General features: G+C 35.1%; 1 protein-coding gene across 1 annotated transcript in view; it reads right to left on the bottom strand.

Moving 5' to 3' along the window:
• LOC123653539 overlaps positions 1-23,667 on the bottom strand; it is a 117,025-nt gene that overhangs the window by 56,134 nt on the left and 37,224 nt on the right. Inside the window, exons 21-47 of the mRNA XM_045589529.1 lie at positions 23,072-23,247; positions 22,059-22,970; positions 21,623-21,760; positions 20,241-21,014; positions 19,377-19,520; positions 19,108-19,182; positions 17,815-17,892; positions 13,181-17,092; positions 12,749-12,964; positions 12,397-12,579; positions 12,120-12,320; positions 10,876-11,166; positions 9,081-10,232; positions 8,647-8,985; positions 7,295-8,554; positions 6,392-6,697; positions 5,938-6,252; positions 5,508-5,825; positions 5,113-5,424; positions 4,722-5,033; positions 4,317-4,628; positions 3,912-4,226; positions 3,517-3,831; positions 3,106-3,432; positions 2,717-3,028; positions 2,190-2,510; positions 1,795-2,109 (exon numbers count right to left, since the gene is read on the bottom strand). Of these exons, the coding sequence (XP_045445485.1) occupies positions 1,795-2,109; positions 2,190-2,510; positions 2,717-3,028; positions 3,106-3,432; positions 3,517-3,831; positions 3,912-4,226; positions 4,317-4,628; positions 4,722-5,033; positions 5,113-5,424; positions 5,508-5,825; positions 5,938-6,252; positions 6,392-6,697; positions 7,295-8,554; positions 8,647-8,985; positions 9,081-10,232; positions 10,876-11,166; positions 12,120-12,320; positions 12,397-12,579; positions 12,749-12,964; positions 13,181-17,092; positions 17,815-17,892; positions 19,108-19,182; positions 19,377-19,520; positions 20,241-21,014; positions 21,623-21,760; positions 22,059-22,970; positions 23,072-23,247 (13,631 nt within the window). The remainder of the gene's footprint in view (positions 1-1,794; positions 2,110-2,189; positions 2,511-2,716; positions 3,029-3,105; positions 3,433-3,516; positions 3,832-3,911; positions 4,227-4,316; positions 4,629-4,721; positions 5,034-5,112; positions 5,425-5,507; positions 5,826-5,937; positions 6,253-6,391; positions 6,698-7,294; positions 8,555-8,646; positions 8,986-9,080; positions 10,233-10,875; positions 11,167-12,119; positions 12,321-12,396; positions 12,580-12,748; positions 12,965-13,180; positions 17,093-17,814; positions 17,893-19,107; positions 19,183-19,376; positions 19,521-20,240; positions 21,015-21,622; positions 21,761-22,058; positions 22,971-23,071; positions 23,248-23,667) is intronic.

Below are 23,667 nucleotides of genomic sequence, written 5' to 3'. Positions count from 1 at the left end.
ACAGACGGGCTTCAAGTGCTCTCCGAAGCAATACGGAAGTAATTTTAAGATGCAACTTAGAAATATACAGAATAAGATGTAAAGTCAGCAGGAATTTTGTATAAGATATTTATTTTATTATTATTATTTATGTACACCGAAATACGAGGCATTATCAGACATACGTAGATATAAACTACCATGTGACAGACTTACATAAACATAACATACTTACATATAAATAAACAAATATATATATATATATATATATATATATATATACAGGGTTACAGTCGACCTAGATCCGTTAAGGGCGTGTAGTACACACCATTTCTGAATGATTTCACTATGGAACCCCCCATCCTAAACTTAACCGTTATCGAGATATTCGAGTTTTAATTTTTTTTATGAAAATGCCCAATTTTTCGGCTATTGAATAGAATATTTTGAATTTTTTTGACTCTTATGATTATTTTTTTGGTTTTTTACATGAAGAATGAGATGCTTAATGACCTCAATGACTAAAATTGCACGTAAGTTAACTAAATAGATCGTTGTAGGCGATCGAAACTTAAGAAAATAAGTATAAATTATAAAAAAATATTTTTCTTTTCTGGATATCTCAAAAAATTATTATGGCACTTGCTCTGCAGATGTGCTTAAAAACATCTACATTTTATCAGCTATCCAAAGAGGTATAACAACCTAGGGTTATATTTAAACTCATAGAAAAAACATAGTTGAAAAGGTTCAGGTTGTAGGTCTAACGGGTCCCTCGGCTATTGTCCTTCAAGTTAATCCAGTGCGTGTGAGCGAGACAACTTAAGATTTATGCAGGTGAGAGTGAGAAAAATAATGTGCAAAAACAAGATCTGAATAGTGAAATTTCCTAAGAGGTGACTTAGGTGACCTACTAGATGATCTCCCATTACATTTCATTTAGTTAACTTACGTGCAATTTTAGTTATTGAGGTCATTAAGCATCTTATTCTTCATGTAAAAAACCAAAAAAATAATCATAAGAGTCAAAAAAATTCAAAATATTCAATTCAATAGCCGAAAAATTGGGCATTTTCATAAAAAAAAAAATTTAAAACTCGAATATCTCGAAAACAGTCAAGTTTTAAGATGGGGGGGTTCCATAGTGAAATCATTCAGAAATGGTGTGTACTACACGCCCTTAACGGATCTAGGTCGACTTTTCCTGTAACCCTGTATATACATTTAGAGTAAACCACAAATCACGACAATTATGACTTAACGAGCGACGTATAATGCTTTTTAAGACGTTGCTTAAGCTTACGTTGGAGCTTGTCTTATTGAAAGCGGAAGAGAGTTCCAAATAATTGATATATAAGAGTAGAAGGAGGTAGAATGAGAAGGAGTTTTCAGAAGCAAATTGGATTCAGATTTAAGGGAACGTTAATGGGAATTACTAAGAAGCGTATGCCGTTCTTTAAGGTAATGAGAGGTATTAGGATAAAAAATAACACAGTAGAGTAAAGTACGTGGGTATTCCTGCGAAAGCGAATTGGGAGCCACTTGAGTTTACTGCGAAAATCGGTGATGTGGTTATATTTCATTTCAGCCTATCACAGTCCACTGCTGGACATAGGCCTCCACAAGTTCACGCAAAAAATGGCGTGAACTCATGTGTTTTGCCCATAGTCACCACGCTGGGAAGAGGGTTGGTGACCGCAGGCCTGGCTTTGTCGCATCGAAGACGGTGCTGCCCGTCTTCAGCCTGTATATTTCAAAGGATGGTTATCCCGCCATCGGTTATATTTACAAAGAATAAAATTAAAAATAACTTACTTTCTAATTCACATTTTGTCAAAGGATTTCCTGAATATCCATAAAGACAGGTACACGTCGGTGAATGATTTATGGTTCTACATTCAGCATTAATTCCACATGACCCTGGACATGGGTCTTTACATCTATTATTAGAACATGCCTTATTACGATCGCAATCGGAATTTGAAACACATTCAGGACGACATCCTGTGTATGGGTCTCCAAAATATTCTGGCAAGCAGGAGCACGAACCAACGCCATTCCTTTCCTTACATAATGCATTGGCTCCGCACGGTGATGGATTGCATGGGTTTGGAGGTGGTTCTGGTGTATCTAGTAAATCGTGATATAACACAATTACTATTAGTTTAAAAAAAATTGGTACATAATGACAAATATATGTTGTAACTTACATTCAATGTATGAACATCCACTAAATGGATCACCTGTGTGACCCGGCAAACAATTACAAAGTGCTACATGATTCGCTACGGTACATTCGGCATTAAGGCCACAAGAACCCGGGCAAGGGTCTACACATTTTTCATTTTGACATGCAAGATTACCAGGACATTCTGCATTGATAGAACATTCAGGTCTACAGTTTGGTGCAATACCAATGAAATTTGGTAAGCAAGAACATGCAGGCGCATCTCCAACTACTTTACATTGAGAATATGGACCGCATGGTGATGGTATGCATAGATTTCCTTTGGGTCCCAAAGAAATAGGTTCTAAGAAAGAAAGTAATTGCATTAAGAATAATAAAAGAAAAAGATACAATAGTAAAGAAATAAAAGAAAACAGAAAAAAACATTAATAAAAACATGCAACGTTAAGGATATAAATAAAACAAATTAAGTTAAACAGGTTAAATATATCATTTCTCATAATATTTTTTTTAGCTTGTATGACGTTTTTTATTATAATATATTCTTACTTGGTTCTAATTGACAAATTACGAATGGATCACCGGTAAATCCTGGCTTACAAGTACAAATAGGATTGTGATTTATTGCTTGACATCGAGCATTGACACCACATGTTCCAGGGCATGGATCTCTGCACTTTTGTTTAATACATGCCTGGTGCTGAGGGCAGTCAGTACTAATTACGCATTCTGGTCGACACGTTGGAGGTGACCCTACATAGCCTTCTTGGCAAGAACAGACACCGTGACCGTTTAATTCTTTACAAATACTATAATGTCCACAAGGCGACGGCTGGCAAGGATTGGAGTCTTGCACTGAGGCTACAATATAAAATATTATTATTTATTACATCATCACAAATCTGTGAAACTACAAGATATTAAATAATATTACTAACGTTGTCTTTGAGGATGACATGATACTAAAGGATTTCCGTCGTAACCATCAATACACAAACAAACGGGATTGTGATGTGCAACATTACATTTTGCATTTACTCCACAAGCTCCTTGGCAAGGATTAACACATTTGTTGTTAAGGCAGGCCTTATCTGGGGAACAATCATTGTTTGTAACGCATTCAGGGCGACATCCAAGATACGGATCTCCAAAATAGCCCGGTAAACAAGTACAAGCACCAGCGTTATTTTTTTCAGTGCATTTTGCGTTTGGTCCACACGGGGATGGATTACAAGGATTAGTCTCATCTTCACTTGGCACGGTTACTGTGTATTGAAAAACATCGTAGATATTAAAAATATAAAAGTATCCAACAAAATACAATCACAATTTGAATAAATTATATTTACCTATAAAATAGCATCCACTAAAAGGATCACCTGTATAACTTTCACGGCAATGGCAAACTGCTTTATGGGAAATTACAATACAGTTAGCGTTTGAACCACAAGAGCCATCGCATGGACTTGTACATTTTTCCCTAATACAAGCCAAATTGCTAGAACATTCTTCGTCGTAAATGCATTCAGGGCGACACTGAGGCGCTCTTCCAACATATCCTGGCTTACATGAACAAGCTGGAGTTTCTCCTACCACACGACATTGTGAATTTGGACCACAAGGGGTGGGAATACAAGGATTACCAGACGGCTTTGGTACTGGTTCTAAAATATAATATTTTTGTTACTAGTGGTTTTAAAAAGGTACGGTTGCATTAAATTGGGCATACTAAATAATAACTTACTATTTTCATAGGCACAGTTGACAAATGGATCACCAACATAATTTGGAGGACAACTACATAAAGCATTATGATTGACAACAGTACATTTTGCATTAGTACCACACGCTCCTACACAAGGATCACTGCATTTTTCATTTATACATGCTTTGTTTGGCATACAGTCACTACTGACCATACATTCGGGTCGACAGTTTGGAGGAGAACCAAAGTATTCTTTCTTACAAGAACAAATAGCGTGCCCCCTGTTAGCATAGCATTCACTATAAGGCCCACATGGTGAAGGTAAGCATGGATCAGTGGGTTTTTCAATTGGTCCTAAAAACAAAGCATATTTTGAACATTTAATTCCAGATAAATATACATAAAATGTACCAATTAAAACATATATGAATATTTATTTCTTACTTAAATAACATGATGTGAACGGATTTCCTTCGTAACCCATTAAACAGGCACAAGAGGGGGCGTGATTATTTACTCGGCACTCAGCATTCATACCACATACTCCTGGGCATGGATCTTTGCATTTGTTATTAATACAAGCTCTATCTTTTGGACAGTCAGAGTTTAAAACACACTCTGGTCGGCATTCAATATACGGATCACCGTAATAGTCTGGGAGACATGAACAAGATCCGACACCGTGTCTCTCTTTGCAAACAGCGTTCACTCCACAAGGAGAGCGAGAACAAGGGTTTTCAAGTTGTGGTTCAATGGCTAAGAAATTTAATGATAATTAATTAAAATTTTAATCCAAATACTTTTTTAGATTAGATTTATAAATTATATAGCTTTAAATGTTTAACTTACAAGGAGCAACTGAACATCCAGAGAAAGGATCACCCGTATAGCCTTGTTCGCAAGTACAAACGGGTACATGTTTTACAACGTTACATATTGCATGAAATCCACATGAACCTGGACATGGGTCATTGCATTTTCTCGAAATACATGCCAAGTTTCCTGGACACTCTACATTCATTACACATTCTGGTCGACAATTCGGTGGACGTCCAATGTAATCGTTTAAACAAGAACAGACTGGCATTCCGTTTAAATCACGACATTGAGAATGCGGTCCACACGGATTTGGTAAACAAATATTGATTGGAGTCATTTTTTCTGAAATTTAATTATTTTTTGTAAGTATTAACCTACATAATTATGTACTTCTGATAAATTAAAAAAATACGAAACTTACTGTCTTCTTCAAAGCATCTTACAAATGGATCACCAGTATATTCACTTCCACAACTGCAGACTGGATTGTGATTCACAACTTGACATTCCGCGTTAACCCCACAAGTACCGGGGCAAGGATCTTGACATTTATTATTTATGCACGCTTTACTTGGGCGGCAGTCCGAACTAACAATACATTCGGGGCGACAATTCGGTGGAGAACCAATACATATATCAAGACATGTACAAACCGCGTGGCCATTAAACGTACGACATTTACTATAAGGGCCACAAGGCGAAGGGTGGCACGGATCAATTGGTTCCGCGAGAGCTGTTTTGTAAGAAAAGACATAAAAGATTGTATAAAGAATGAAATAAAGTATAAGACATAGGAAGAAAGAAAATAGTGCTTACTTATAACAGGCATGCATGCATGTAGAGGATTTCCGGTATATCCCGAGAAACAATAACATAAAGGTGCATGATTTATGACTCTACATTCAGCGTTTTGTCCACATGTACCTAGGCATGGGTCTACACATTTATTATTGAAACATGTTCTGTCAGAAGCACAGTCTGTATTCATAACACATTCGGGTCTACAACCTAAGTAAGGGTCTCCGTAATAGTCATTAACACAAGTACAGGCACCAGCACCATTTTTTTCTTTACAGAGAGCATTAGATCCGCAAGGTGATGGGTTGCAAGGATGTCGGAAAACTTCTATGGAGGCTGAAATTCGGTTTTATAGATACAAGTTACAGTTTCATGCAGGAAAAAAAAAAACTACCATGCATACTAATAATGTATGAATTACATTTTAATAAGTAATTAAAAAACTTACGTTCCACGCGACTGCAACCGGAGAAAGGATCTCCAGAATACCCGTCGTCACAAGAGCATATTGGTTGATGATTTTGTACCACACATCGGGCATTGAATCCACAGGAACCGATACACGGATTGACACATGTCCCGCTCAAGCAAGCAAGAGCTAGTGGACAATCCTGATTGATTAAGCACTGGGGTCGACAAGAGGGAGGTGCGCCTAATGTGCCCGGGTCACACGCGCATAATGCTCGGCCAGCCTCACTCTGGCATGATGAATGAGGCCCACATGGTGAAGGCAAGCAGGGATCTGTAGTCGGCTGCGGGATGCCTAGGAGACACATTGATTTGGTCAGCTACGAGCTATATAATAACTGTGAGTGGTAATATCATTATCAAACAGTCCTATTTTAGTCCTATCGTACTTTGAATATATATAAATAAAAAACCCAAAATCATCAATAACTTACTTTTTTTGTTACATCGTATAAAAGGATCGCCTTCAGGAAAGTTTTCTGGACACACGCAAATCGGATTATGACTGACGACGTGACAACGCGCATCCAGACCACAGCTGTGAATGCATGGGTCCGTGCATTTTTGGTTTATACAAGCTTTGTTAATAGGACAGTCCGAGTTCACAGAACATTCAGGGCGGCAAGCAGGAGGAGTGCCGAGATAGCCAGGGCGACATGAACATGCCGCACGATTGCTGACTACATGACATTCGCTATTTGGACCGCAGGGCGAAGGCTCACAGGGTTGGATTGGTGTTGCTGTTTTGAAAAAGAAGTTATTAATTTTTTTATTTCATTTTTATATCTACTACAATATATTAAAATAACATAATATTATATAAATACCAGCTGTGCCCGTGACTTTGGCTGCGTGGAATTTAACAATAAAGTTATTGTTCAGTTCGCAGTTATAAAATAAATAAATTTCTAAAATAAAAGTAGCCAAGTTACTCTTTACTATATCAGCAATTTGGCAGTGAAAGTCCCGTCAAAATCAGTCCAGGCGTTTCAGAAATTAGCCAGAACAAACAGACAGACAGACAGCCGAAAATTGTAAAAAATGTTATTTTGGTTAGTTATATAATATTATGTTTATATTCATTTAGTAAAAAGTGGTTATTTTAATATTACAAACATACACTCCAATTTTATTTATTTGTATAGATTACACGTAAACTCAGCAGGAATCTAACCCATAATCCTGGAGACAGAAGGGTCACTGCCAATTGCGCTAATGAGCACCTTCGTATTATTTATTTACGTAAAATCTAAAATGTATTGAATGCGTAAAAACTGACTCATGTATTAATGCCTATATTACATAAATATATTTTCTTAAAATTATTAATTACTCACGATTTGCATATATTCGACGACAGGAAGAGAATGGGTCGCCTTCGTATCCTTTAAAGCACGTACAGACAGGCACATGGTTTGTAACGATGCACTCTGCATTAACTCCACATAAGTCTTTGCAAGGGTCTCGGCAATGGTTAGATAAACAAGCTAAATGATTTGGACAATCCGAATTAAGAGTACATTCTGGCCGACAACCACCGGCATAAGGATTTCCAATGTTCGGTGGAATACAAGAGCACCTGGCTGCATTATTTGTAACAACACATATAGTATTTTCGCCACATGGCGATGGGTTACAGGAAGAAATAGTTTCATCTTTAGACACTGCTACACATCCAATAAAGGCATCCCCTTTATATCCTTCTAAGCAGCTGCATAACGGCGTATGATTGATCACGTTACAAACAGCGTTATTACCACAGGCACCAAGGCACGGGTCTACACACTTTTCATTTATGCAGGCTTGATTTGATGGACATTCTTGGCTTATAATACATTCTGGCCTACAATATGGCGGAGACCCAGAATAATTTGGTTGACACGAACACACAGGATGATTGGATTTTATCTCACAAACCGAGTTAGGCCCGCAAGGTGAAGGTACACATGGATTTTTACCATTAGGTTCAATTTCAACGAATCCCGTACAGACAGTAAAAGGATCGCCAGTTTCTCCCGGCCCACAGCTACATATAGGATTATGATTTACAACAACACACTGGGCTCCTATTCCACAGCTCCCATGACATGGATCAACACATCTTTGATTAACGCAAGTTTCTTTTTGAGAGCAGTCTGAATTACTAACACATTCTGGTTGACACATTGGGGGGACACCTCGGAATTTTGGTAAACAAGAACAAATTGCGAAACCAGATTCTGATACAAGACAACGGCTATATGGTCCACATGGTGATGGATCGCATATAGATAATGACGGTGTCATAATAGGGCTATCGTGACATCGAATATAAGGATCTCCAGTCTGACCCGACGCACAATAGCATATAGCATGGTGGTTAATTGTTTCGCACAATGCTCCAATTCCGCAGACATTTTTACATGGATTTTCACACCTGTTATTTATACACGCTAGCGTTGAAGAACAATCACTATTAACAACGCATTCCGGTCTACATGATAGATAGGGATTCCCAAAGAAACCGGGTAAACATTTACATGTTAGAGCGTTATTTATGTTTTGACAAATAGCATTAGATCCACAACGGATGTTGTCACAAGTTTCAGTTAAAACAGCTGAAATAAAAAATAATAGTTTTATAATTAAAGTAATTATAAGTCACGCAGTTAAATAAAATAGAGTACCTATTTGTTAAAAAAATACTTACGTTGTATAGTAAATTTACAATGTTCATAAGGATTGCCTTCAAAATGCTCTTTGCATTGACAAATCGGCTCATGATTGTACACCAATATACATTCAGCATTAACACCGCATGAGCCAGGACAGGGATCCACGCATTTATTTTTTAAGCAAAATTTATTAAATGGGCAATCTGAATTCAGAACACATTCAGGTCTACATCCAGGCTTATTGATAGCATTTGGACCGACACATAGATTACAGACGGCAAATTTGTTACCATATGTATCACAAATTGAATTGGGTTCACATGGATTTGGCGTGCATGGTTGTGCCGTTGTATTATCTGGAGCAATAATTATTGCTGAAAAAACAATTGAAAACAAATATATGAGTAAAACGGTATTTTATAATATACTAAGAACTAATTTCAGCAACATATTTTGTCTTTACACTTACGTCGATATATACATTGAATTAAGGGGTCACCCATATATCCGTCGGGACACAAACACGAAACTGTATGATCTGAACATAAACAGACTGCATTTAATCCGCATATATTACTTTGCTGACAAGGATCTGTGCATTTTCGATTGATACAAGCCTCGTGTGGTGAACAGTCTGAATTCATTAAACATTCTGGTTTACATTCTTTAGTTGGATCTCCATAAAAGTCCGGGAGACATGAACACAATGCCTTATTGTCTACGTCTTGACAGATTGCATTTACACCACACTGTATTTTACTACAAGGTCTGCTACTCTTCTGCTCTTCGGGTTCTAAACAACATACCAAAGGATTTCCTATTAATCCGTTTTCACAGACACAAACCGGATGATGTGATTCCACGTGGCATTTGGCGTTAAGACCGCATAAGCCCGGGCAAGGATCACGACATGCGTAACCAATGCAAGCCTTGTCCAATGCACATTCAGCATCTATTTCACATTCTCGGGAATAACATCCTTCCAAGCTGTACGGGTCTCCAGTACTACCTTCAGCACAAGTACATAATGCTTGTCCATCATAATTAGCGTTGCACAAAGATTGAGGACCACATGGGTTTGGATTGCAAGGACTTTTTTGAGGTTGACAGCCTATATAAGGGTCTCCAATAAATCCGTTTTTGCAGAAACACATTTCTCTATTATTACTTACGTAACAATCGGCATTCTCACCACAATTTCCAGGTTGACATAGAACGGATGGAGGTAAATAAGATTCGTGTTTACAAGACTTGTAGGGATTACCTCTTGTATTTTCTGGACAGTAACAGGCAGGAGACCTGTTTGGATCACAACGTGCACCAATACCACACGTGTTCGGCTCACACGGATTGCGTGCTTCAATGCAACCTCGAACTGTATTTGGACTCTCTACATAACCTTGTAAGCATGTACATTTTGAAAATCCATTAGATAAAACTGTACATTGTGTATTGGGACCACAAGGTGAGGGGTTACATGGGTTACTTGGTAACCGACAAGGTTGTCTAGGCGGATTTCCTTCGTAATTTGGAAGACAAAAACAAGCTGGTTTATTCTCTATAATTCTACATCCAGTATATGGTCCACATGGGTTAGGTTCGCATTCATTACCTTCCGGAACTGAAAAAAAAATTATGCTTTCTGTTTGTATATTTCAATCATGCACATTTCTAATCATATATTCGTATATAATGTAAAAATTAACCTATTTAAATATACTAATCGCTCTAGTGTAGTGATGCGTTTGATGTGTAGGCAACTAAATATCGGTTGTTTGCGGGTTCGATTTCCGCTCGGGATGAATATTTGTATTTGTAATAATATTTATTTTTGGTTTGAATGTTTGTCCTTGTAAGAGTCCTTATCGTGCCTCGGAAAGCACGTTAATTTGTCGATCATGGTTGTTATCATATACACCTGATAGCGATCATTACTCATAGAAGGGAATCAAAAATAGCTTTATTCAAATAGGCCCCAAGAGCACTTTCGAATTGTCATTTTACAAATTAAAACTTTAAAAATAAATTATTATTTTTGTGAAAATAAAGCTACCAGTGATTCGGAAAGATTCTGCAGAGAAGAATCGACAAGAAACTCCGCAGTTACTCTTTTGAATAATAACATATAAACTTTGAATAATTGAAATATATCCGTCAACCCATAGAGGAGCAATGTGGTGGACTAAGCTCTGATTTTCCTTTTCCTACATGGAGTACTTTCCTACTTAGTATTATAGGCTGAATCGTGATTCAAATATACTTACTACAATTTTGGAATGGATTTCCGGTAAGACCCTTAGGGCAGAAGCAGATTGGAGTGCCGTTATCATTTTCACATAGTGCATTTGTTCCGCATGGATTCGGAGAACACGGATTTGATGGTGGATCACAACTAAGCATTGGATTTCCAGTGTAACCAGCTAAACATTTACAAGAGGCTCGGTGGTTTAAAACGTCACATATTGCGTTTATTCCACATCTACAGGGTGAATCACATTTTCCGTTAATGCATGCCTCGGAATTGACACATTCATTGTCTGATCTACAACCTTGAACTGAAAGTATATTTTTGGTAAATAATGTGCAAATAAGAGTAAAATAGTATTTTTATTTTACAATATAAGGGCAAACGTGCAAACTATTTGTATATTCTAGTCGTTAAGAAAATAGTGTTTACCCATATGTGAAATGTAAGAAACTAGAAAACAAACAAAAACTAATTGAAACACGCGGTGTACCCAGACAGTCACCCATTCAAGTACTGACTGCGCCCGACGTTGCTTAACTTCGGTGATCGGACGAAAACCGGTGTATTTTAACTTTGTATGGACGCTTAAAATCGTGACACGTGACGCGTTTGATTCGTAAATTTTTTACATGTGATCACATGATGTACATGTCACATGTGATTACATGTGTTTGTGATCTATTTCTTTCGATTTGTAGTTCTGCTATGAATTGTTGATCTACTTTTATTTTTATAATTTAGTTTTATCTATTTTTTTAATAAATAAATACCTCACGCTCAATTCACGTGGACTTACTCCTGTTTCGGGGGTCCGAAAACAAACACAATAAACAATCAAAAAAACCCAGCTCACGGCAAACATCTGTATGTCCTGTATGGTCCGCACATGCCATGTATGCCATACAAATGTATGCCATGTGCGGGGATCGAACCCGCGAGCTCCAGCACAACAGTTATAAGCCAGTGCTGCTAACGTTGCGCTAATGCGTCGTCAGTTGCGTACGATTGCTCGTAATCAATCAAGCGGTGTGGCTATACTAAGTGACAACAATGAGTGATTATTTACTTAACGCGAATAGACTAAAATGAACTGCTATAAAAAAATCCTCTTCCCTTCTTTTCCACTGTCTTTTTTATCAACATTCTATTTATACATATAAATTATTAAACTCAGTAAATTTTATAAGGATTGCTCTTTTTGTCGTTGTTTGTCTAATCTGATTTTAATTTAAATAGAGTTGAAGAAATTTCAGAACTTACCTTGGTAGCAATCTAAATATGGGTTACCAGTAAAGCCAGCAAAACATTCGCATTGTATACCATGATTTGCAGGGAAACACTCGGCATTGTCGCCGCATTTATTTACAGCACACGGGTTAATACATACTCTATTTAACCTGTCACATAGTAACTCTGGCGGACAATCTTCGTTATATTGACATACTGAATGAGAATCGATAACTAAAAAAAAGATATTTAAAAAGTGATGTATTTCATACAACTTTATGACAGAAATTAAACTCACACATTAACCTACCCGGTACACATCCGATATATCCATTGCCTTGATATCCTTCAATACAACTACAATCTGAACCATGATTTGTATTTATACAGATTGCGTTTTGTGCACATGGATTGTGTATGGAACATGGATGTTGACATGCACTATTTATACAAGCCTCAGTCAAATGACAGTCTTCATTTCGAGTGCAACCAGCTGAGTAAGTGAAAAGTATAAAGTATAATACAAATAGGTGTGTCGATAAATATTTACACGATTTATATACAAATTTAATATAATAAACGATCATTTATTTTTAATACATCCGGTTTTAGATACATTTAGTATGTTACAAAATACACTTTAGTATGGCCCTAACACTTACATGTGCTTGGAGAACATTTAACGGAGGGATCTCCGTTATATCCAGCCGGACACGAGCACATTGGTCTTTGTTTGACCGGATGACAATTAGCTTCGATACCACATACATTGTCAAATTCACAAGGATTTTGACACAATCCCATAAAACAGGCTTCTGTTTCTATACAGTCTCGATCAGAATGACATGGTTCTGGTGTTTTAGGTGTCCCGGGTGACTCTATTTTAGTATATGTTAAATACGAAATTAGTATATTACATCAGAAGGTTATAAATTAGTCTTTGTACAAGGTATGTAATTTAAAACATAATTTTACACATTTGTCCGATAAAACAACCATAATACTGATTTATAAATAAACGTTAAAAAATCACATTTACCTAATAGATGTTTAACAAAAATAAAAATAGGTTTCTGAAGTCATTTCTATCATACCTTTCCCACAGAAGTGTTCCGCTGTATCATCGCAAGCACAAACAGCGGCATGGTTCACGACTTTACAGGAAACATTCTTTGAACACGGTTTCCGAACTTCGCACGGGTCCTCGCATACTTCAAGGTAGCAGAATTTGTCGATGGGACAGTGATTGTTTGATTTACATTGAATACTAACTTGAATGTCAGTTGAAGTCTCTGTCGTTGTCAACTCTAAGTAAGGAGTAGAGTCAGTCCAAGCGGAAATGTCTATATCCTTTCTTCGTGATGATAAATTTTCCAGAGATGTGCTTGAAAGTGCTGATATTGTTGATGGATATTGCTTCTCATGAAATTGATGACTAATAAACTCTGTTTGTGTCCTAAACATATATTCTGATGTATTTTCTGTAATGCTTGTAACATCTCTGTCTGTCGATTGAGATATTGATATATTTTCTTTTTTAAAACTTTTGGCCTCTTCGTATGGGTTTAATGTTGTCGAAACTGCATCAAAAAAAGCAGGTTCGTTTGTTGAAGTTAATAACCACTCGTTTTCACTTGATTTGTCAATGTTTACTAATTCTATAGGCTCGGTAGTTACTTCTGTATTTGACAACGTAGAATCAATATTATCTCTATCTTTCTGTGTAGAAAATTCGTTTTCTAATGTCATTGAGGAAGATGAAGTTGTATAATTTTTTTTTATTGGTACTGACGTGAGAGTATTTTTATTTAGTACTTGACTATTATAAGATGAATTTATATTATTTGTACTTTCGGTTACGGTCATATAAATGCCATCCGAGCTATCAGAATTAGTGGTAATTTGATCAATATAGTTATTAGTTTGTGCTATAGAAGTGGAAGTTTTACTAATATAGATGTTTTCGGACATAGCAGAGGAAGTTGTAATATCATACTTTTCAGATGGAATATCTGTTTGGTTGGTTATGGATGTTGTTAAAGTACGTTCGTTACTTGACGTTATACTAATATCATCCAATGGTAAAAGGTTTGAAGAACCAAAACTTTCACTGTCATTTGATATAGTAAATCTCGTTCTCGTAGTTGTAGATAGAGTATTTATTTCTTCTAAAGTACTTTTTTTAACTTCATGTACATTATTCTTTAAAGTTAATTCAGTTGTATCATTAACAAATTTTCCTATAAAAGCCGATTTACCAATCTGACTTTCCGAAAAATCTGTTGTATTTATATCTGAATCTACCGCTGAAAATGTATGAGTATTTAAATTTTGCGTAGATGTGCCTATGTCAAGACTTTTTTCTGAAGATGTCATAATTGTATCTTTTTGAGTTTTTGGTAATTCTTTATTGTAAATTTTAACCTCAAACTCTTTTGCTACTTGTGTTTTATCTGCAAGTTGATTATAATCGTCACTTTGTGTGACTGTAGTTGGAGTTTGTGTATTTGATAGCTCTTCAATAACTTCCTTATTTGGATTTAATAACGTTGTAAAAGTTTCAGAAGTAGGAAGTGTTTCATAAATATTAGTAAGTGGCATTTTAAATGTTGAACTTTTAACATAATGTTGACTGTGTGATGGTACAGCAGTAGTTTTTACATTAAAATTCTGTTCAGTCATTTCATCATCAAAATTATTTGAAATAAAATCTTTTGTATAATCAGGTGTCATTTCAATATAAATATTAGTTGAACTTTCAATTTGAACGTTTTTTTGAGATGTATCTTGAGCCTTTACAGTGGTTGTTTCAATAGTTTTAAACATTTCATATTCAGAATTAGATATATATAAACGACTATCTTCTGTTACAGTTGTACTAAGCTCAGGCGTCATATTTTCGGTTGATTCGTTTTGATATGTTTTATTTTTTTCAGATCTAGTACTGTGCTGCAGTATGTGGGAAATATTTTGTGATGAAGCAGTGTTTTGTTCTGTGACGTAATCAGGTGATAATGGTTTTAATGTTATATCTGTATATTCGGTTACAATATTACGGTCTGTTGTTAAGAATGTACCCGTTCCAAAGTCAGTCATAAAAGATTCTGTAATTGTTTTTACTGGGTAAGTTTCAGACAAAGTAGTTTCTTTATCTGTGGCATATGTTTTAGAAGATTCTTTAAGAGAATCCTTATTACCATTATATTTATTTATTGTATTTGAATGAAAATCAGTTGTATATATTGAATTAATATTATTTGTTACAAATTCATCTATTCCATTAATTGTAAATGCATTTGTAAACAAACTTTTTTCCGTATTCGTACTCAGAGTAGTTTTAATTTTTTCAGTGTTTTCTATTGACAATGTAGTAAAAGGCAACTGAGTAGTGGTCTCATATGATTCAAAAAAATTTTCGCTACCATCATTTGAGTCTGTAATTTCACTATGTTCAGTAGTTAACACAGTCTCAGAGCTTGAAACGGTTTCAGTAGTTTTACTAAATATGTTTAAGTTTGTGTTTTTATTTTCAATTAATTTCCTATCATCAGTAACTGTATTAAGTGACACAGAAGTTGATGTATGTTGTTGATCTTCTTCGGGAGCATAAGGCTCTCGGTATATTTCTGTTTTATAGGTAGTAGATTCTTGTTCTAAATCTACAGGTTTTGAAATGTCTTTGGCATCTTCGTTTTTAACTGTCGTTCTTGTAGAATCCATAATTGTGTGGCCATAAACATCATCAACACTTCTAGTTTTAAAAAAATCGTTTAGGGTGGTCGATATATCATTGCTATAAGTCGCCGTTTGAGTTGAATCACTTGTTGATAAAACTCCAGAAGAGACTGTTGTTGTTTCCTCTGCTTTTTCAAATATATTGACCTTTCCAGATTCATTTTTAAAATTTTTTTGCGTCAAACTTATCGTATTTAAAGAATTTGTTGTTATATCTACATTATTAAGTATTTTTTCAGTATTAGTCTCTAATACATTGGTTGATTTGGTAATTAAATCACTTGTTATTATATCTATGCTCACATTTTCTTTAATGTTTTTTTTAGTTGTGGTTGTTTCTATAAATAAAAAATCCGAACTCTCCTTAAATAAATCAGTTTCAATATTGGTTTCTGTAGTATTAATGTTATTAAAAATTGTATGTGTGATATTAATAGTTTCTAGACTTACTGTTTCCCCTATGTTATCTGTTTCACTGTCATTTAAAAACTGGTTTAAATCTTTAACAGTATGCTCCTCCATTAATGAGACAGTTGTTTGAAATTTAGGTGTACTATTAACAACAGATGTTATCGAATCATCTGTATAATTTTTATGTAAGTTTCTTTGATTTTCTGGTGTTTTAGTATTTTTATTTTCATGAACTTGTTTCTGTGCGCCACTTGTTTCTGTTCGTTTTAATTGAGGTCTTACTGTACTTTCAGTGTGTATTGTACTACTGCTTGGTACAAGTTCTTTATCAACAAATGTTGTCTGAAATTCTTTTTCTTGATTTATTTTTAAAGTTATATCATCATAGTTATTTTTTGTAGTGAAATCAGTTGGATTTACTTCAGTGTTATACATAGGCTCAAAAGTAGTGACGTCCTTAGTATAATACTTTTCGGTATCGGTGTTAAGTACATCTTGATTTGTATTTACTTCATATTTAGGCGAATCAATTGTAATAAAATTATTTTTTTCTGTTTGATCATAATCTGTACTTTCAATGCTCGTATCAGCTGTGGAAGCGTATATCTCAGAACTAATGTCATTAGTTGTAATTTGAACACCTTCTGTTGTCGTTTTATGTATAATATTTTTATTAAAAGTAATTCCTGTTGGAAAATGATCGTCTGTAGTATTTAATACTTTTGCATCAGAGATAATATCAGTATATATTTTAGTGACACTGTCATATTTATTATAAGAATTGTCATTCAACACCACTGTAGTCGAAGTAGTAATGTCAAAATTTGTTTCTGTTAGTGGGACATTTAGAGGTCGATCATCTGTTAATTGGAAAGGAAAATCTTGTTAATTAAGGAATTAAAAATCATGAAATTTTGATTGGCAAGAAAATTCATAAATAATAAATATATGGAAAGATAATTTTTATCTAATACAATATCTTAAGCACCTTTATTTAAGTAAAATAAGTATAGCGAAGATGAAAGGAAAGAAGAATCATTAGGTTTAGACTTCAATACAGTATCAGTTCTATAAGTAAATTGCACCTAATAGCGAAAATATAATAAATATACTTATAAAGGCTGCTTTTCAAGCCTTAAATAACATAAGTCATAGTGTATATTATCTGGCTCTAAAACAGGTCATGTAAAAGATATTCTTGTTACTAATTCTACACTGAAAAAAAGTAAAGATGAAAGAGGTAAAACACGTTTTTCGGGTCTGCCGAGAGAACATAACCAGTATTTTGTGGCGTTTTATCGGACAAAATGGTACGCTGTTCATAGCAATAACCAGTTTATTTGGAGTTAGTTTTGCTATTCACAATATATAAAAGATTCACAGACGTGCCAGCTTTAAAGTAGCAGCCTGTTATACACATCACACAGAAATATAACAAAAATAAAAAGTGTAGATAAGATCCTGTATGTAATTATTAAAAAAATAAAAATAATAGTTAGCTATGTCATATTAGGCATAAATTAGCATAGTAATTAAGTAATTAGCTGTTTACTTTAATTTTTATCCTATTTTTGCTACTTACTTTCCATGCAAGCTCCGGAAAATGGATCGCAGGGAACTCCCGGCCGACAATGTGCACAAATTGTGCTTGGTTTATCCTCTGTAAAAATATTGAAAATCGTAATTCTTTTTGATTGGTTTAGGAAAACCTAGTAGGTTTTTTAATTTTTTTTTAGTAATAAGTACAATACATTATAGCAGCCTTGTATTTAAATATTTGCATACATATTGAAGTCTAAATATTGGTCAATCTTATTATTTACTAACTTTGAAACTTAATTATAGTTTGAAAAGGTAAGCGCTAATCACGTGGTTTTAGAAGACAGAGCTTATTTCCCTTTCATTGTGAGAGGCATGGACAAATTCGGAGGAATTTACAAAATAAATCAACACTTTAAGTGAACAAATAATGTACCGGATGCAGTCAATACTAGATTTTAACTTTATCTCTGAGCTTTATCTATAGGGCGTAGCTTAACATAACGGATGTTAGAAGACCGTTTAACACCAATACAATGTTTTTACATATTTGTATATTTTTGACGTGATAACGTCTTATAAATCGATGAACACCGGTTGCACGCATGAAAAAGTGTCACGTTCCGCCTAAGCCTGAGCGTGCAAGCGAGAGCGCGGAACAAGCGATAGAGAGGCAAGATCGGCCCAAGCGTTGGCTTGTGACATATTTATCTCTCATCTCGTGTGACGTCAGAGCTAGCAGTTCGAAATAATTCAGTGATAATAAATGAATTCAATTAAAAGTATGCAATTTTTCATCAATATTTCTTTTATGACGTTATCACGTAAAAGTATCGTCCGTAAACCGACTTTAGAGACAACTAATTTTTTTTAAATAATGCAAATGTATGGCATGTGCGAGGATCGAACCCACAACCGCCAGTGCAACAGCTGCAATCCAGCGCTTGGACCGATGCGCTAACGCATCGCCATCGTATTTTATTTGTGACTTGACAAGATCGCGAAAAAAATATATATTTTATCACTAACCGTATTTAAACATATGTAAATACGAGCTTTACACTCAAAGGGACTTTTAATGATGACAGCCATGTTTCAGGGTCCGGAAACATACATAACACAAACGCATAGACCATAGCAATTGTTTGTATAATCTATTTATAAATATAACATTTGTCCTTAGTTGAAGTCAAACCCATTACCTTCACAGCCTGCGTAACAACTGTGCCAACTTACCGTTATCGTAATATGATGTATCAAGGTAAGGATGTTAGTAAAACTTAGTTTTTGTAAAACAAGTATTTAATGTCGACAAACAAAAAAAAGTCAATCTTACCCCGTACACAAGCGCACCCATCACACTTTGTGTCTGGATACCTGGCGCAATCTGAAGCTGTTTGACACTGACATACTGTCGACATAGAAAACAAAATGTTACAAGATTTTTTGTTAATATTTTTTGTACGATTATAATGAATCAAACTTTCAAAGTAAATATACAAGTAAATTTTTTTCTTTCTTTTATTAAATACATATATTTATTATAAAGAATGGACTATTTAAATATTACATTTTCTACAAATAAGTTGAGAATCAATAATGTACCATTTGAGCAGACAGGTTGGTGGTTAATGACAGCGCAGTGTTGTCCGCGCGCACACGGTCCGCCGTGGGCGCATGGGTCGGAACAGCGCCCGCCGATACACGCCAGGCCCGCAGCGCATTGCTCGTGAGCACCGCACTCTAAAGCTGTGAAATCCAACCAATCGTCACCAAAGGGATATCATTCAAACATAAACTTTTCCATAGTATATCTGAACATATTGTACAATTACTTAGGTTCACATTTTACTATCTTCATTCGTACTATATTGTACACGAAATAAAAAATATAAAAAATACTCTATGACCATATGGTCCAAAGTAATAAATACATACTGGACAAAAGATGGAAGGTAACAAAGTTTCTACCGATAGTTTATTATTGTTGCTTATATACACAAATATAGTTCATAACTTTGAAATACAATCATACAAATAATAAAATATAATACAGTAACAAAAGGATAAAAGTATAAAGGCATTTAATTTAAATTTTGCAAACTCTGTCTCGTGGCAGTTTTTTGCATTTTATAGTCAAACAGAAGCACTAAAAGCGTTATAGTTAACCAAGCGCAACCACCACCATATGTTCAAGTGAAACTTACACTGTCATGTATATGTAGTATGTACACAGATAAGAATAACATGCTCAATCTACCTGATCTAGAAGAGTTCAACTGTTGAAAAGGGAAAATGATCATGCTAGAAAAAAAAGAAATAAAAAGAATAGAAAGAGCCTTATGAAATCATAAAGTATACTATTGCGATTTTCCTGGAATGTGAAGAAACAAATTAATAAGATTCTTTGAATAAGAAAATAAACTAATAATACTGTAATACTTTAATTTTCTGTTAACGGAGATTTACCTTTAATGCAGCCATGCTTTTCATCGTGTATATATCCAGTAGGACAAAACTTGCATACGGGGTGGTGATCTTCAACTGAACAAGGAGCATCACCACAGGCCTCTTTACATGGGTTTTTACATTGATAGTTTATGCATGCTAAATTTTGAGGGCACCCATTGTCTCTTAGACATATTGACACTGTAGGGTGACAATCTTCAATGCATACACATACAGCTCGATGCTCTACAACATCACACTGTTTTCCTTTAGGACAAATAGATTGTTTAGGTGCTAAACAAGGATTCACACATTTAGAATCTCGGCATGCAGCATTAGATGGGCATTGTTCATCTCTCGTACATTCAGCATTTTCTGGTGCGCAAGTTAATTCTCCTCTTTCATTAAGAGCAAAACCATTTCGACATACACAAACTGGCTTGTGATTTCGAACTTCGCATTTTTGATTTCTTCGACAGTTATGATAGTCTAAGCATGGATTGCGACATTCATTAGTCTTCATATCGCATGCTAATTTTGATGGGCACGGTTTATTCTCGGAACAAGTAAACGTAATATTGGCGTCAGCAGTAGGTTTGCAGGTAGGATCTAGTTGACAGGATAGGCGCGGCTGACCCACATAACACTGAGGGCACGAACACTGAGCCTGATGCATCACGGACACACACAGGGCGTCCTCTCCACAAACACCCCGTATCGTGCAAGGGTCGACGCAACGTAAGCTCAAACACGCTTTGTCTACTGGACAGTCTTTATCACTCGTGCATTCGATACCTAGGAAGATGTGAAAGAAGAAAGCAGAGTCGAAAGAGCTGTACCTTCAGCCACGAAGAGGAAACTTTCTCACGAGACAGTGCATGCTTCTTATAATTGAGGGTTTATGATCAGAAGTAAATAACGTTATATTATAATACAAGCAATATGTACATGAAGCCGAACAAAATGTTACTGACGGTAATCAAGCACGAACGGTGAGAATGCTTCCACTAATTAAAAAATAAAATATGACCTAATCTTATTTGTACACATATGTAGTTACAAAAATAATTATAAAATACATATCTGTACAATTTTACTTAAAAAAATATGTTATTTTAAAGAAATCTTCTTCATTTAAAATCAAAAGAGTACTTATGGTAATCTGAGAGTTAGATTAGATAACATACATGACTATCTTCAGTTTATAAAATATTACACTCTATTTACAAAAAATATATATATATAGTTTAGACCATAATTTTTTGTCATATAAAGCGCTAAAAGTAACTTTTCCTATTTTTAAAATCTTTTGATCGTCTTAAAATAATATTTTCATCAAATAACCCTATCGTGCATTTATACATGTGTCAAAGATATGAACTACGAACAATGTTATTACTTACTGGTGTGACACTCAATATCTGCCTGTCCCTCTGTACCAGGAATGCAACGACATACAAATTCGGCGCCTTCTCTTAAGCATTCTCCATTTATCCCACAACCAGTCGTTCGACAATCAACAACGCTGGGTTCTTGAGCACCTATAAAATATATTTTATTTAAAAATATAACATTAAGTAACGAATTACATGACTTTAAGTGTTTAATAAAACGTATTATAATCTTTAAACATATATCAAAATTAAATGTTTCAATGGTCAATTTGATCATCTTAAGGCTACGTGTTCTTCATATACCTACATAAGTTCTACATTTTGTTAGTAGCGTAGTATTGATAAAGATGTTTTGTTTTCATTATAAATAATAATATGAAATCATTTATTCTTATTATTAAAGGTAAAATACAATATCTTTGTAATATATTTTTGAAATGCTTACACTCAATATTCGGATCTCCATTAGGGAAGTTTCGCGGACAGTAACAAAGTGGTTTCCCTTTTTCACCAATACGACACTGGGCATTAGTACCACAAGATTTACGCGCACATGGCAACATAGAGCCACAGAAACATTGCGTTTGGGGGCTACCGGCGCATCCCGGAGGACACGTGCACTCGTAGTCCCCATCCTCAAGATCACGGCAGCGAGCATTGATACCGCATGGATTGCGCAAACAACTTCCAGCTGGGGGCTTAGAGCATTCTAGTTTCGGATTTCCTACGTAATTAGGTGGACAAGAACACTGTGGTAGTCTATTTACTGAACGACATATCGCATTTGATCCACAGGCATTTAGACAAATGTTTTTACACGTTCCTTCATCAGAACATTCTTCATCAGCCCCACAGTCTTCATGTTTTGTACATTCAACTGCTTTACACTCTTTTTCTGGATCACCAGAGAAGCCGCTAGGACAACTACAAACAGCTCGGTGTCTATTTGCCAAGCACATCGCATTTTTTCCACATGAACTATCCTGACATACTGTAACACATTGTTTTGAAAAACATATCATATCATCACCACAGTCCCGATTGTTATTACAACCAGGAACACAAAGTCCTTGTTGACATATTTGTCGTTGGGGACATTTGTTTCTATTTGAGCATAGAGATCTGCAACCACCATTGTAACATTTTTCACCACAACTGCAGTCCGAATTATTTTCGCATAATGATATACAATAACCACTCTCGTCACATGGACAAAAGCCGTCACATTGTATTGATTTTTTCTTACACTCCACGAGTGGATTTCCTGTATAGTTACTTGTACAACTGCAAAGACTACGATGGTTAACTACTTTGCATTCAGAACAAATTCCACATGCTGCGTTGTTAACACAAGGATCTGCAAATATGAAACAATATAAATTAATAATATTTATTCAAGTCAAGTCCTTTACATATTTATACATTTATTTATCAAAAAATTTATATCACATTAGATACCTTTGCATTGTCCTTTAAGACACGCTTCATTATTATCACACGCATTATCACTACGGCAACCTTGCTTACAAATTCTGTTTTCACAAATGTGACCTTCACTGCATCCATCATCACTATTGCATATTAGTCTACATATTCCTCGAATGCATTTTTCATTAGACAAGCAAATATTGTCTCTGTAAAGTTTATTTATATATTTATTTTTTCTTAATGTACACCGAAATAGAGACACATATAAAGAAAGATACTATACAAGAAGTACAAAAGTGATCTTATCGCTAAATAACGATTTCTTCCAGATAACCTAAAAAGTTGTTAAAAGTTGTTGTTGTTCTTGTTAAAAAGTAAAGTTGTTGTTAAAAAGTATGTTTTAATATTTATTGCTATTACACGTTTTAGATTAACAATATATTTCTATAATATATTAATAATAGAATTTATTACGACGATTATGACGACGCGTGGGTGCAACGGTCACAGCACTAGTTTGTGACTGTTGCGCTAGCGGTTACGGGTTCGATTCCCGCACATGATAAACATTTGTATTGGCTATAAAGATGTTTGTCGTGTTCTGGGTGTTTGTGCAGTCCTTTTGG

Source organism: Melitaea cinxia, chromosome 5 (genome assembly GCF_905220565.1).
Source record: "Melitaea cinxia chromosome 5, ilMelCinx1.1, whole genome shotgun sequence".
Lineage (NCBI taxonomy): Eukaryota > Metazoa > Arthropoda > Insecta > Lepidoptera > Nymphalidae > Melitaea > Melitaea cinxia.
This window is presented reverse-complemented; position numbering and strand designations above follow the sequence as displayed.